This window comes from Mus caroli, unplaced genomic scaffold, assembly GCF_978045245.1.
Source record: "Mus caroli unplaced genomic scaffold, Mus_caroli_1 scaffold_14, whole genome shotgun sequence".
Classification (NCBI taxonomy): Eukaryota; Metazoa; Chordata; class Mammalia; order Rodentia; family Muridae; genus Mus; species Mus caroli.
This window is the reverse complement of record NW_028227269.1, coordinates 103,849,798-103,863,177: the sequence shown is the minus strand read 5'-3', so window position 1 is coordinate 103,863,177 and position 13,380 is coordinate 103,849,798. Positions and strand designations below refer to the sequence as shown.

The 13,380-nt window shown below is 44.8% G+C and overlaps 1 protein-coding gene across 5 annotated transcripts in view; it reads right to left on the bottom strand.

Annotated features, from left to right (window-relative positions):
* Positions 1 to 10,048: 10,048 nt before the first annotated feature.
* Positions 10,049 to 13,380, bottom strand: part of Papola (poly(A) polymerase alpha) — a 53,449-nt gene continuing 50,117 nt past the window's right edge. For all 5 annotated transcript variants that reach the window (XM_021178513.2, XM_029484261.2, XM_029484263.2 and 2 more), the window contains one exon: positions 10,049 to 12,223. In XM_021178513.2, coding sequence (XP_021034172.1) covers positions 12,128 to 12,223 — 96 coding nt within the window. In that variant the 3' untranslated portion in view covers positions 10,049 to 12,127. The remainder of the gene's footprint in view (positions 12,224 to 13,380) is intronic.

Here is a 13,380-nt window from a genome sequence, read left to right as displayed (position 1 = left end):
CAGACAAGCACCACCAGAAACCCCGAGCTTCCCCCACTCTGGCTGGGTGGATGTCTAGTGTCTTCTGTTCAGGCTGTGAGCTGCCACACTCGGAAAGGGGATGGGCACTGTCATTTGGTCAAGCTCCTTCATGTGGTGTGCACACACCACACACACACCACACACAAACACACACTGAGCATCAAGATTTGGGGGCCACTAAGATGAATGTGGGCCTGCAAAAATGGAAACCCCTCAAAAGCAGGTCAGAAGCCGGGCGTGGTGGCGCACGCCTTTAATCCCAGCACTCGGGAGGCAGAGGCAGGCGGATTTCTGAGTTCGAGGCCAGCCTGGTCTACAAAGTGAGTTCCAGGACAGCCAGGACTATACAGAGAAACCCTGTCTTGAAAAAACCAAAAAAAAAAAAAGCAGGTCAGAAAAAAACCAGCAGGAAGCAGTCTGAGCGAGGAGAGACAGAGATGTTAGACACCAAGCTGGCGTCGGGTAGGCGTGGAAGTCTCAGCATTCACCAATGATAGGTGCCAAGGACTAAAAGGCTTCCCTATGGGCGAGAGAGATGGCTCAGTGTGAAGGCATTTGCCATCAAACCCAGTGGCCTGAGTTCAATCCCCACATGGTAGAGAGAGTTAATTCTCAAGAGACGCTCTCTGACCTCCACGTGTGCAAGGGCTATCTCTCACACAGCACAATGTTTGTTGTTTCTTTGTTTAAAAAAAAAAGTCCTGAGGGAGAACTCTAGGTGTGGGTCCTACTGAGCGGGTTACTCAATCCGCACAGGTACAACATACTGTTCCCTCATGTACCTTTGTTGGTCAGGACAGAGGTGCCAATGGCATATCTCTAGAATAGGGTGTGGCCAGATGGCCCAGGAAGAGTGTCCAGTCTGCAATTGGGCATGTGCTTCAGCTCACCCTGCTGACAGGACCTTGGGCTGGGATCATCTATCCTTGGGCAATGCTGTGTATGCCCTTCCTTTTCTCATGGCTTCTAAGAACACTGATTGAGCCTGGTCCTGGTTGGGCTGTTGTGACCACACCCCAGCTCCTAGTAGCTGTTTTCAGAGCCTCTAGCAGGAACCCATCACTGTATTCCCATCACCTCCCTGCCCAAGATGGCCCTGCTGTGTGAGGCTCAAAATCCTATTGCCAAAATGAGCCAGCTCCCCACAGCTTCCCAAGGCTGTCTGGAAGCTGCATACTTGGCCTGGAGCCAAGCCGCTCTGGACAGCTCTTACCGAACCTCTACACTTTTACATGGGACTCAAGTCGAGCCTCCAGAAACTCTACTGTCCCTGTCCCTCTACAGTCCCATGCTCCTGCCTTCCCCTCAGCAAATGCTGTCCCACCTCAGGACTTGCTAACTCCTCCAGAGGCACGGTTCTCCATCCATGTGCAGTTCGTGTTGACCATCCTTCTCTAGGAACTTCATTGTAAAGAGACAAAGGCAACGGCTGGATTGGCTCACCTCGCAGAGTCAAGACTTCTCCACCAATGAAACAGCTCACCCACAAGAGAAGCCTGTTCTTTGGAACAGCTCCAACTCGGTCTCTACCCACCACTTCTGACCAGAGTTGTCTTAGCTACTGTGGTGTCATTTGGAGTAGTTCCCGTGCCCAGCATCAGCAAGTTCTTTCCTTGCTGCAGAGATGCCAGCCAGCACATGGAAAGGGACCACTGAGGGATGAAGGACTCCTCACAGGAGGTATGACTGTGCTCACTGGAATTGCAAGCTTCAGCCCCAACAGTCACTGCTGTTGAGCTCCAGAATCTCACCATCACCCTGAGTTCTCTGCATCCCCTAGGGTCCAGACAGCCCTGCTAAGGGCTTTCTCCAAGGTCTAATGCCAGTCTCCACATGGTTATCCTAAACTAAGGAGGCACACCCAAGATGTCCTCCAGTTGCTACTAGTCAACAGCTGATGACATCAGGAAAAACATACAACATACACAGCATGACCTTGATTACATTTGGGAAAAGGTACAAAGGACATGGAGAGCACTAAGGAGCACTGGACACAGGACCTTGGGTGATTTCTATTTTACTTCTCTGGCTTACAAAGGTGTGTGCTATTTGTGGGCATATGTGTTTTGTGTACCTGTGCCTTCTCTTCTCTCCTTGCTCCTTGTGGGCCCTGACTTCCAGCTGTAGAGCTCGGAGGCACATGTCCTGACCTGGAGCACCAGCTCACTGACCTACAGTCCTTGTCCTGTTTGTCTGGGATTTTTCAAACACTTTTACTATGTAACCCAGGCTGGCCTCACCTCTGCTGGGACCACAGGTGTGCACCATCACACCTGGGAAGTTCTTCGCTTTTCAAGTATTAAAATGATAGGTGCATATTACCTCCATATTCAGGACAAAAATCAGCAGTGACAGACTCAAGAGCACCAAATTTGTTTAAAAGCAACTCACCTAATAACAAGTTTGTCAACTCTATAGGGGACATATTGAAACCACCCCAAAATTCATGTTTAGGTGCTGGTGAGCGTTTATTTACCCACTGACCCACCTCTCCAGAACATTTCTAAGATGCAAATCTTCTCCAAGTGAACTGGTTTACACTGGCTTACTCCAGATTGGCCAAGGCCTCAAATTTCTAAAATTAATATGGTAGAACTATTGAGGTCTCTCCACAGCCATTCCAGACCTGCCCTCCCAATTTCTCACCCACCCACCCCATCACCCATAATGTAACAGCTTTTAAGGGCATTCACATATCAGAAACACATTTGAGACATTGTAAGGCACGATGTAAAGTCAGTACCCCAGCCTTCCAAGAAAAAGAGCCACAGCTCTTTGTGAAGTCTGTTCTCATCTCTAAGTGCGCACACCCCTAACGTCACCATCTTCCCGTCATCAGACCTACATCTTGACACCTAATAGACAGTCTACAAATGCAGCTACCAGTGGTAATTTTGGAGGACTGTTCCCAGTGCCAGCCCTCAGCAGAGGCAGGCAGGCCCAACGTCTCCTCACAAGTGGCACACAGCATTTGTCTTGGCATGAAGGAGAGAACGCCTCATGTTGCAGACTTCCATGCTCCCGGCCCACCATAATTAAAGAGGGCTTTGCCTGCCCCCAGATGTTTTCCTTACTCCGGTCCTATCCAAGTCTCACAGCAGGAAGGCAGCGTTGGAAACTGGGTGGGAAAAGCAGCTCTGCTGTCTGCAAATTGCCTTTGTGCCTGCCCTCTGATAAGTCCAAATCAGGTTTATACCCGAACTCCCTCCTCAAAAAGAAACAAACAAAACACGATGATTCTTTAAACACATCCTGCCCACATGCCAATCCACTTAAAGCCCAGGAACAAAACCTAAAAGAACATGCCCTGGGTTACTCATGACCTAGGTGACGCAGGAGACACGGTGCTGCGGTCACTAGGCTCACAACAGGATGTCTCTTTCCTGGAAGGCCAAAGCCTCTTCTTCAAACCAGTGCAGTAGCCCACTTATAGAGCAGGGATGGAATTCACTGAAAAGGTAAAGAAAGGCTCACCAAGACATGACAGAACAAACGCTGGGTTCTAGAGCGGCTGCTCGAGTCTGGCAAGATCTTCGTGCCATGCCCAGGTCAATGCTCTTCCTTCCCTGCTTTCCAGAGTTCTGCAGGGAAGGAGCAGACCTCCACCTTTCCCTTCACCCCTCAGACAATTATCTGGGAGGCCTTCAGTGGGGATACTCATACCAACTACACAAATACCCGAAATGTCTTCAACAGAATCTCAAGCATTCTACCTTCCAAAGTTAACATTTCTAAATCTACCCCAACAAAGGAAGTTAACAACTTCCAGCGCTTGAGATCAAGGAGCACTGGGAGATAACCAGGGGCAGGCACCACTATCGCACAGCAACATTAACCATCGCCCGCCACTGGAAAGCAACAGGGAACTTGGACCACACACCAAGCAAGTGCTAACATTAATACCTGAGCACACTGGGGCTTGGAAATGGAGCTCTGTCTCTCTATCCCAGAGGCAAGGCTGGCTTACTTTAACTTGGTCAAGAACCACACTAGCTTAGAGTGGCTCTGCTGGCATTTGTCTATCATGTCCCCAATCCGGCCACAGATAAAGGAGTCTCCTATGCAAGTCAGTTCTCACACGTGACAACAGGCACTCCAGCCTCAGTGCCACAGCCACCTCAGGTCTTACATGCAACAACACCTACAGAGCTCTTCTACGAGATGCCCATCTTTCCAGAGGCCTTGGTGCCTTGTGAGGCCTCGCAGGCCAGGGTGGGGATCCTCTTTGGCCATCTCCCTAGGACATCGATCTACGCAGCAGGTTGGCAGACAGTGTACCAACCGTGCACGAGGCACTGGGCTCACAATTCCAGCAGCCCTAAATGCCAATGCAGCACAAACCTGCTATAGAGTGGCTTTCTATCAAAATTCCGCTACAAAAGCCAATTCCGCAAAGCCTGGCTGTCCTGGAACTCTACGTAGACCAAGCTGGCATCAAATTCACAGAGATTCTCCTGCCTCTGCTTCCCAGGAACTAGAATTAAAACCATGCACCACTGCAGCTAGCTCTTAGGCATTTCCAAGCTTCAGGTTAGGCAAGGAGTGCACAGTGGTGGGTGCCTATAATCTCATAACTCCAAAGGCTGAAACAGGATCTTCTAGCTTTAAGGGCCAGCCTGGGTTACACATCAAGAAGTCTTCAAGAAGGAAAAAAAAAAAAAAAACCCAACAAAAAGGGTGGTGAATGGCTCACGCCTTTAATCTCAGAGGCAGGTGGATCTTTGTGAGCTCAAGGCTAGCCTGGTCTATAGAATTCCAGGATAGCTGGGGCTACAGAAAAACTATCTTAAAAACCAACCAGTGACAAGCCTGAGAAACATCTCCTATTAGAGATGAGTCAGAACTTCCTTGTGAAGTCCTGGATAACCTTGAAACTTCCACTGCTGCCCAGAGATGCAATTACAAAATATGGACGGTCGCCAGTGCCAGAGTTGGGCTGCATGGGCACAATGACCTGGGCAGCTGACTAGACCCTACTTCTCAGACGTCATGGGAGTTACATGGGGGTGAACATACTGGTACATACTGGGGAGGTGACTAGAAATCAAAATCAGGGTGGTTTCATATATGCCAGGCAAGTACTCAAAGGATCTGTTACCGTACTTAAAAATTAAATTTGAGGCATGAGTCTCAGGGGAGTTTTGGCTAGTGAAATCATTTCAAAAAGAAAAAAAAAAAAAAAAAACCAGAATTTCTATTGAGAAACAAAAACTGCTCCCATTTAAGTCATACAACAATATAAAAGCCACAATGATTTAAAAAAGAGCGAGCCAGTAAAAGGTTACATTCAACAAAGCCAAAGCATATACATGGGGTAATTTACAAAATTACAGACAAGTCAGGCGTGGTAGCACACACAACACAGGCTTTCCAACACTTGGAAGACAGAGGCAAGAACAGATATCTGTGAGCTGAGGTGCCAGCCTGGTCCAGGCTAGCTACAATGAGACCCTGACTCAAAAATGCAAAAAATAAACAAAAAGGAAACAGAAAACAACTGTACCCTTAAAGTCGATATTAAAAGAGTCAAAAATGGTGTATGTAGTATCCTGGCTGATGTAAAATAAACGTCGAGACAACGTCTAGTGGGTGCTGGACTCAAGGCAAACAAAACAAGACAAAAAGCTCTCAGCCCCCAAATTCTAGAGCTAACTCCCTTTGCAGGCAGACGGGATGCCAGTCCTAAGCTTCCAACCGCATGGAAGCCACGTCACACTGGTAACTGCTGTGACACTCAACACCCCTGTGTAGCCAGCACTTACCCATCAGGACTTGAAGGACACCGTCTAGAAGAAATGAGGGCTTTTAATAAAAACTACAGCTTTTGTGTTTTCAGATTAAAACCCAATTCTTGCTAAGTTAAATGGGGGTGACTTATGAGAACTGACATGTATTTTGCAGAGGGAGGGTCACAGTGCACATGTTTGTTCTGAACGACTCCTGAACCTGGGACAAGAACTGAGAATACAGGAAATGAAAGGGAAAAGGCAGAAGCCTACTCGTGCAGCAAAGCTCCAACAGTCTTGGCACAGTGTCCAGGCACGGTCGGCTCTCTGCTGGGGGCAGCATTCTTGGCTGTGAAGGCAGAGCATGCCCTCTGTCACTCATGGGGAGCAGTTCTGCCCAACTGTCTCTTTTCGACAACTTTATCATCAATCTCTTTATTAACAGCTCCACTGCAGTTAGAAAACGCAAACAAGGCCTGGTTCTCATGCCAGATTTCTGGAAATCACATAGCACCAGGCATTGCACAGTGTGAAAGTTTGTGAAGAGAGTGTTGTGCCAAGAGAGACAGCGTCTACAAGACAAGCACAAAGCCGGGACATCTACCTTGAAACGACAGAGCAGCTTGCTTGTGCCTAGCACCTGAGACAACCCCCCAAATATCCAAATCATGTGCAGAGACAAGGGGAGCACAAGTGGCCAAGACTCACTGTGAAGCCCAAAAACACCTTTGCCACTTCATTCCAGGCAGCCTTGGAAAAAAACTACTAACTGCCCTTCCTAAGACCCTCAAAATCTAAACTGCCCCATGACTATGTGACACCCACTATGGAACACACAAGGCTGAGGTGGAAGTCTGCAGGAGTGTCAGAGCCCTACAAAACAGGGATGTTTGAATTATTCAAGCTACTTATTTTCAGCATAAAATCTGTTAGATCAAAAATAACTATCTTATAAATTAATTAAGAGAAATGCTTCTATGAGGGTTGTAAAATATTTTAAGACACACACACAAATAAATAAGTAAAAATCAGGTCACATTCACCCAACTATTTAATGAAAAATCTACCCCTACTATGTCTTAAAATGAAGCACAATATCTAAAAAGTCCCAAATGTCGTTAGGAGCTGACCCTTGGCCACAGCAGGTGATGCAGGACACTACCAAACTAAGACCTCCCTGCCTTAAAACCTGGGTTTACTGCTAACGTTTCCCCCTCCCGACTTTCCTCACAAGGACAGGAAAGGAGTGGAGTACTCAGCGAGTCCTGATAAGCACAGGACCACAGGATGGTTTATGACTCTGGTGCTACTCTGCAACTGGATTCACCATGTTCTGAGATACCATGTTCATCTGTTTGCTGTGCGTCTCAGCGTTGCCCGCCTGTCCAGTGGGAGAGACTAGGACACCAAAGTGGGGATGGAAACCTGAGCCCAGGCAAACAGTTTTCTTCAATTTAGACTCACTCCACAGAGGAAAATACAAACTAACACATCTCTGGATTTTCCTTCATCAATTCTGGGACCTAGAAAGCACAATTTTATAGTCATCCTTACCACTTAAAAACAAAAGCACGGGGCTGGTGAGGTGGCTCAGTGGGTAAGAGCACCCGACTGCTCTTCCGAAGGTCTGGAGTTCAAATCCCAGCAACCACATGGTGGCTCACAACCATCTGTAAGGAGATCTGACTCCCTCTTCTGGAGTGTCTGAAGACAGCTACAGTGTACTTACACATAATAAATAAATAAATAAATCTTAAAAACAAAACAAAACAAAAGCAAACAAAAGCACACAGACCCTAAGCTAACTGGCAGAACAAAATAGTGAATATTTCCAGAGGAAGACCTGGAAATTCTGGGGCCCCTATGAGGCAAGACATAGCCACACCAGCTCAGCAAGCACCGTAAGCACCCAGGAGGCCTCAGAAGACCAGAGGCACACACATAACCACAGGATCAACCTCAACAAGTATCACCGAGGTGGCTTTGGGAAAAGGTGGTGTGCTGGCACCACCACTTAACAGAGGAGCCAGAGCCTCTGCCCAGCTGTCAACAGTGGTCAAACCTGGAGCTCACGTCGCTGATGCTGAGCAATCAGGCTAAGACAAGGTTCTGGGGAAGGGAATGCTCTCTAAGCAGTCCGTCACTGTGAAGGTCAAATCCTTCAGCACGAGAGCTTAAGAGAAGATTGAGGTATTGGAGATGCCTGTATCTTGGTGGCTTGAAACATCCCAAGAAGGTTCATTAAATGCTATCATTAAAAAAGAAGAAAAGAAAGGCCTAGGATTGGGGCAAGGAAAAGGAAAGTGTACTCAGTGTCATTTGCTCAGCAACTATGACATTACCAGACCAGGGGAGACACAGGCAGATCTCTGAGGAAGAAAACCCAAGGCAGGCAGAAGCAACCCATCCACTTGAATGAAGGCGCATCTAGAAAAGAATTCAATTCTCATACCTTGCCTTGGGATTACACGTGCCATCATTCACATGGAACCAACAGAGCTGTCAGAGCTGTAACAGGGTGTCTTTTAAAAGGGGGTTTTGTAAAAGACCGAGCAAACATTGTTACTAGTCTCCATCACTGTTAATCGAGTACGATGGTAGCCTGGGTTGTGAGTGCAGCTTAAAAGTCATGTGCTTGCCTGTCACGTGGTGAAGACCCAGGTTCTGCCCCCAGCTTGCCAAAGAACATAATCCTTTACCCTTTTCTTCCCAATGTTAATCCTCAGGGGACAACAACAATTTTTAAGTTGGTAGAGAGGGGGAAACAAGGAAAATACTACATAGATCTAAAGCTCACTTGTTTGTGTATAACCGAAGGCCATGTTTAACACAGAACAAAGGACTACCTCATTTACCAAGCTCAGGTGTGAGTCAAGACAGCATCTATTTGTGGTTTGGGCGTAAAGAAAGCTAACAGAAATGTGAACTAAACAAACAAACAAAAAACAAAGCATACAGCCCAGGCCAAAAGGCAACTCATTTTCATAGTTCGGTTGATTTTTGTTAGGGTTAAAATAGGCAAGAGATGCGAATGCGTGTGCAGTGCCTTTAGAGAACAATTGGGCACACAAGCCCGAGAGGGTCTCGTGGGTCAGCCTACAATGTGCAGAGCGTAAGTGTTCCTTTCATGTCAGCCACTACTGCGTGTTGATGATCCGTACTTGTACCTTGTACTCGGCCAGAATATTATGCAGAGCTTTAAAATATTTTTCTGTGTAGAGAAGAAAACAGGTGCTAACTAGGAATAAAAAAGCTTTAGTCCAGAATGTACCTGAGACACAAACACTCAACTTTCAATTATCGTTTTACTAATTTAGCAAAATGCAGGAAAATACCTATGAGCTACATGGGTGACAAATCCCAGGAAGCAGGGGTCAGTCCCACTCCTGTTGTCTACCAGGGTAGGAGGAAGGCAAGCTCAATCCTGGAGGTGTTATGATGGAACCCTGAGAAATCCTTACCATACTTGCACTTTTGCTGAATAAGTCTCAAACTTATATTCTACTTCAGCAGGAAGTAGCCCCGAGGTCATGAACTCAATGAAGGGTCTAAGCATCTGGGGTCTTAGAGACTGTGCACAGCTGCTAACCCTTTGAAAAACACTTCCCCTACTCCCCCCATCCCCCCTCCCTCCCCACCTCTCTCCCCCCCCCTATACATACACACACACACACACACAAGACACTAAGATAATCATCCCTAAAAGTTGGCCATCACAAACTCAAAACCGTCTACTTCTCTTTTATGCAATGTGAGGGTTTAAGAAAAATGTCAGAATTTGATTCAGTAAAATAAACAAGATTCAAGCTGTTTGTAAGACACAATTATAAACCTAGTGAAAAACAACAGTGCCACCTGCTGACAGAGAAATGCAAGCTACTTTAAAGGTAGAAGCATCAAAGAGCCGTATGCATCAGTACCGGGAAATGTGCAGTGTGCAGTCTAGACAGAACACTACTGTAGAAAATGGAATTGCTCTGAGTGAGTTAGCGGTAGCTATAACCACCCTTTTCTCCCTAAAGATCATCTATGTGAACAACATTGCCTGCTATAGTGTGACACATTAGTACTGGGCTACAAATCGGCTAACCTAAAACAAACCTGCCAAATATAAGCACATTAAATTCCAATCTTCATTTTGGGCTGCACCATGTATTTGTATGTAAAACTAATTAATTAGATTACTGAAAGGGAGGGGGGAGAGGGAGGGAGGGAGGGAGGGGAGAGAGAGAGAGAGAGAGAGAGAGAGAGAGGGAGGGAGGGAGAGAGAGGGAGTCAAAAGAAACCAGCCAACTATGAGATTTGTGCTGTTTTTTTTTTATTGTGTTTTCAATGGAGAAATACATCATCTGTTTACAAAATAGCTCTTGAAAAATACAAGGAGTACAGATACTATAAAACAAAGCAAACTCCAGTCATGAGACACTACTTACATCATGCGAAAGCAACAGTCTGATCTCCAGGTTATGGAAACTAGAAGTAAAAAGTCACTACACAGAAAAGATCCACGTCTCCAGCCTGGTGAAACTTGGATGCAGTTACATGGAACGTTTATTAAACTGAATTTTTCCCCAATGTGTAAACAAAACGACAAGACTAAATCTGTGCCTGGTGATGCCAGTCTAACCCTGAAGCTACACACACAGACACGGTACATGTCACCTGTTAGCGGACCGTCTTCTTTACTCAAGTGGTGGGAGGAAGGGCAAGGTGACTGCGGAGCAAGAGGTGGAGAGTGAACACTGTATATAAACAATGTAAGTGGTAAAGAAAGCCTTAATTAATGCATAGCTTCAGGGGAAAGACTAGACTCCAACTTTGGAAATTAATTTGGAAGGACAGGGGAAAGTTTAAGTAATTGCAGTGTAACATGAAAATGCACAAACGTGTGATAGAATGCAGCGAAATGAAGGATTCAAAAACCATGCTCATACAAAGATCTGCTGCTACAGGTCTGCTTTACCCAGATTAACAAAGAGTAACTTTATCAACATCTGGCATCCGTCAGATGTCACAAGATGGACGAGAATTCTGCTACTTAATTATGAGAAATCATTGTCTTTAAAGAAGATTTCTAATTTTTGATAGAACAAAAAAAATTCAAAAGTGGAAAGCTGACTAAATGTCAAGTGCTTACTAGAAATGATTTTTAAAATGTTTTTGTATGTAAAATTCACTGACAAATTTTGACAAACTGGTTAAAAATAAAAATTAGTTTAAAAATCTGGAAGAAAATGCCTTTTGCCCACTTTTAAAAATGAAAATCAATTTGTCTAAGACAGGAACAGGAGTTCTGTGGAGTGTACAAAAATCCTCTCAGAGATCAAATGGCCATCCTCCAGAGATGCTTCACAGGTATGGCTTTCAGTCATTCTCAAGTTCTAGCCATGGGACCAAAGTTAGTGTTCTGTGTCACGTAGCCACATGGTCACGGTTACATGTCATGGCTTAGGAAAATACTGGCATTCTGGTTTCTGTGAAATAAGCCTTACCTTGTGCATACAAGCAAAGGGGAAAAAAGAAAGGCAAAAAATAAAATAAAAGGGGGTGGGGGGAGCACTGTCGTTTTGAAGACTAACAGACTGAAGGCAAAAGAACAGAGCTTGCGAAAGCTCAAAGACCACACTTGCTGGCCGAAGGCTGATTTGTATGCACTATAAAACAACTCTATAAATAAAAGGAATATATACTGCTTAATCATAACCTCATCAAAACCAAGTCTCGCCTAATTCTTCTTTCAGTGTCCAAAGTATACCTTAGCATTGACAATTCACCCTAAGGGCTACAGCTGCCCGTAAGGACTGGGCTGAGCTAGGTGTCCTCCTGCCCTTTCTGGGACAGAATGGTACACCAATGCACAACGTATCCAATATAAAGACTAATTGTAAAGAAAATTCTTTGGGGAAAAAAATTGAAAATCCATTAAGCTGAAAATCTAAAATTAGTTCTACTTTCTAATTAAAAAAAAATACATAAAAGTGCATCATCAGAATGAAGAGTTCTTCTGCCAGTTTGTATTGCAGTTTTCCAAACAATGCAGCACACAGAGACCCGATCCGGATGTCAGTTATGGATACAAACATAGCTTGAGGGTTTTGTTTTGTTTCCTTCTTAAAGGCAGTAATTTTTCTGAAATAGTTAATGCAGCTGTTGCTAACACAATAATAATAGTACTCCTGGCTTCACATACTAACCTGGACTTCTGATCAAGTGCTCATGAGCCCAAGGAAGGGAGGCCAAACAGCTAAACCCACTGTCAGTCAGGTCTAGTCTTGTCCCTCCAATCTCCTCTTTTCCTTTCTTTCTTTCTTTCCTTTGTTTAAGCATCTGGAGACAACGGGTTGAGTTGGCAGATACTGTTTATGGACCCTGAGGTGGTTTTACCGATTCAGTCTCAGTTTTATTGAATTCTTGATAACAGGAATAGGATTTGCAGGGAGAGCAGGGATATCAGAAAGGTCTGTACTGGATGTTTTCTGAGAATGAAAGCAAACAACACAGCACAGTTTAAAGCACTGTGACTTAAAATGGGATGCATCTCCCACCGCCATACTCCTAGGAAAGGATGCAGCTTTATTATGAGGCAAATTTAAAAAGAAAAATCAATTTTAAATGGAAAATATGCAGCGCAAATAAACATAACTAGACTTGCAGACATTTTCAGGATTTACCAAAAATTATTTTGTAACTTCAAATAGAAATCTTAAAAATATGTTTCACAAAATAAAGAACAAAAGAGAGAAAGATATTATTAATAAAATAACACTCAATTACTGTTGGTCCGAGTTTCGTTACCATACTAACTGCTCTAACAAGAAGTAGTGCCAGAGTGCCCTCGTGTGGAGAAAGCACTTACATTCGCCTGAGACACACAACTAGCATTTAGCAGTTATTTTCTGACACTATAAATTATAAAATTAACTATACAACTGAATAATAATTTAACTCAACTTTTAGGGAATTTAAAAAATTGTATCACAAATTATATTACAAGGCATCTTTAACATTCCAAAATACAGAGATGAATCATAAAATGTTTCATGAGACGTTTCCACACAGACATAGAAGTTGAGAGCATTTATTAGTCTCACATTAGTCTCAGCCAGCTTCAGCAACAGTTAAGTCAAAGCCAATCTACTCCTTCCTGTGGCCTTCAATCAAGGAGTATTCTGAAGCAAAACTGAAGCTGCTCCCAATTACCTGTGATTACCTCAATTATGTGGCACTGCTGTATTTAGACACTACCCTCCTCAATAAAGCCCCTCCCTCAATCACAGGACACAAGAGACATTCTCTAAAAACAGCGTAACTGGGGTGCTCTGACTGGTTTATAAATCCTTTCACAACTGAATAAAAAACTCTACTCAAAAAAACACTTTCAAAGACAACCCCAATGGGGCGCCATGGCTGCGGGGACGCAATCAGTGCAAGAACTGCAGAAACGGGCAGGAGAGTGGGAAACGTGTGGTGTAGGAACACAGCACACTCCTCATTCGATTACAACTCTTGGCTACTGAGGCTGAGGGAAAGCATACAGACAAACAACTTTGAGAAACTGAGTAGAACACTGGTGTCGGCAGACTATGAGCGTGTTTCCCACGAGCACTCAGACTCCAAGCCACAGGTGAGTACA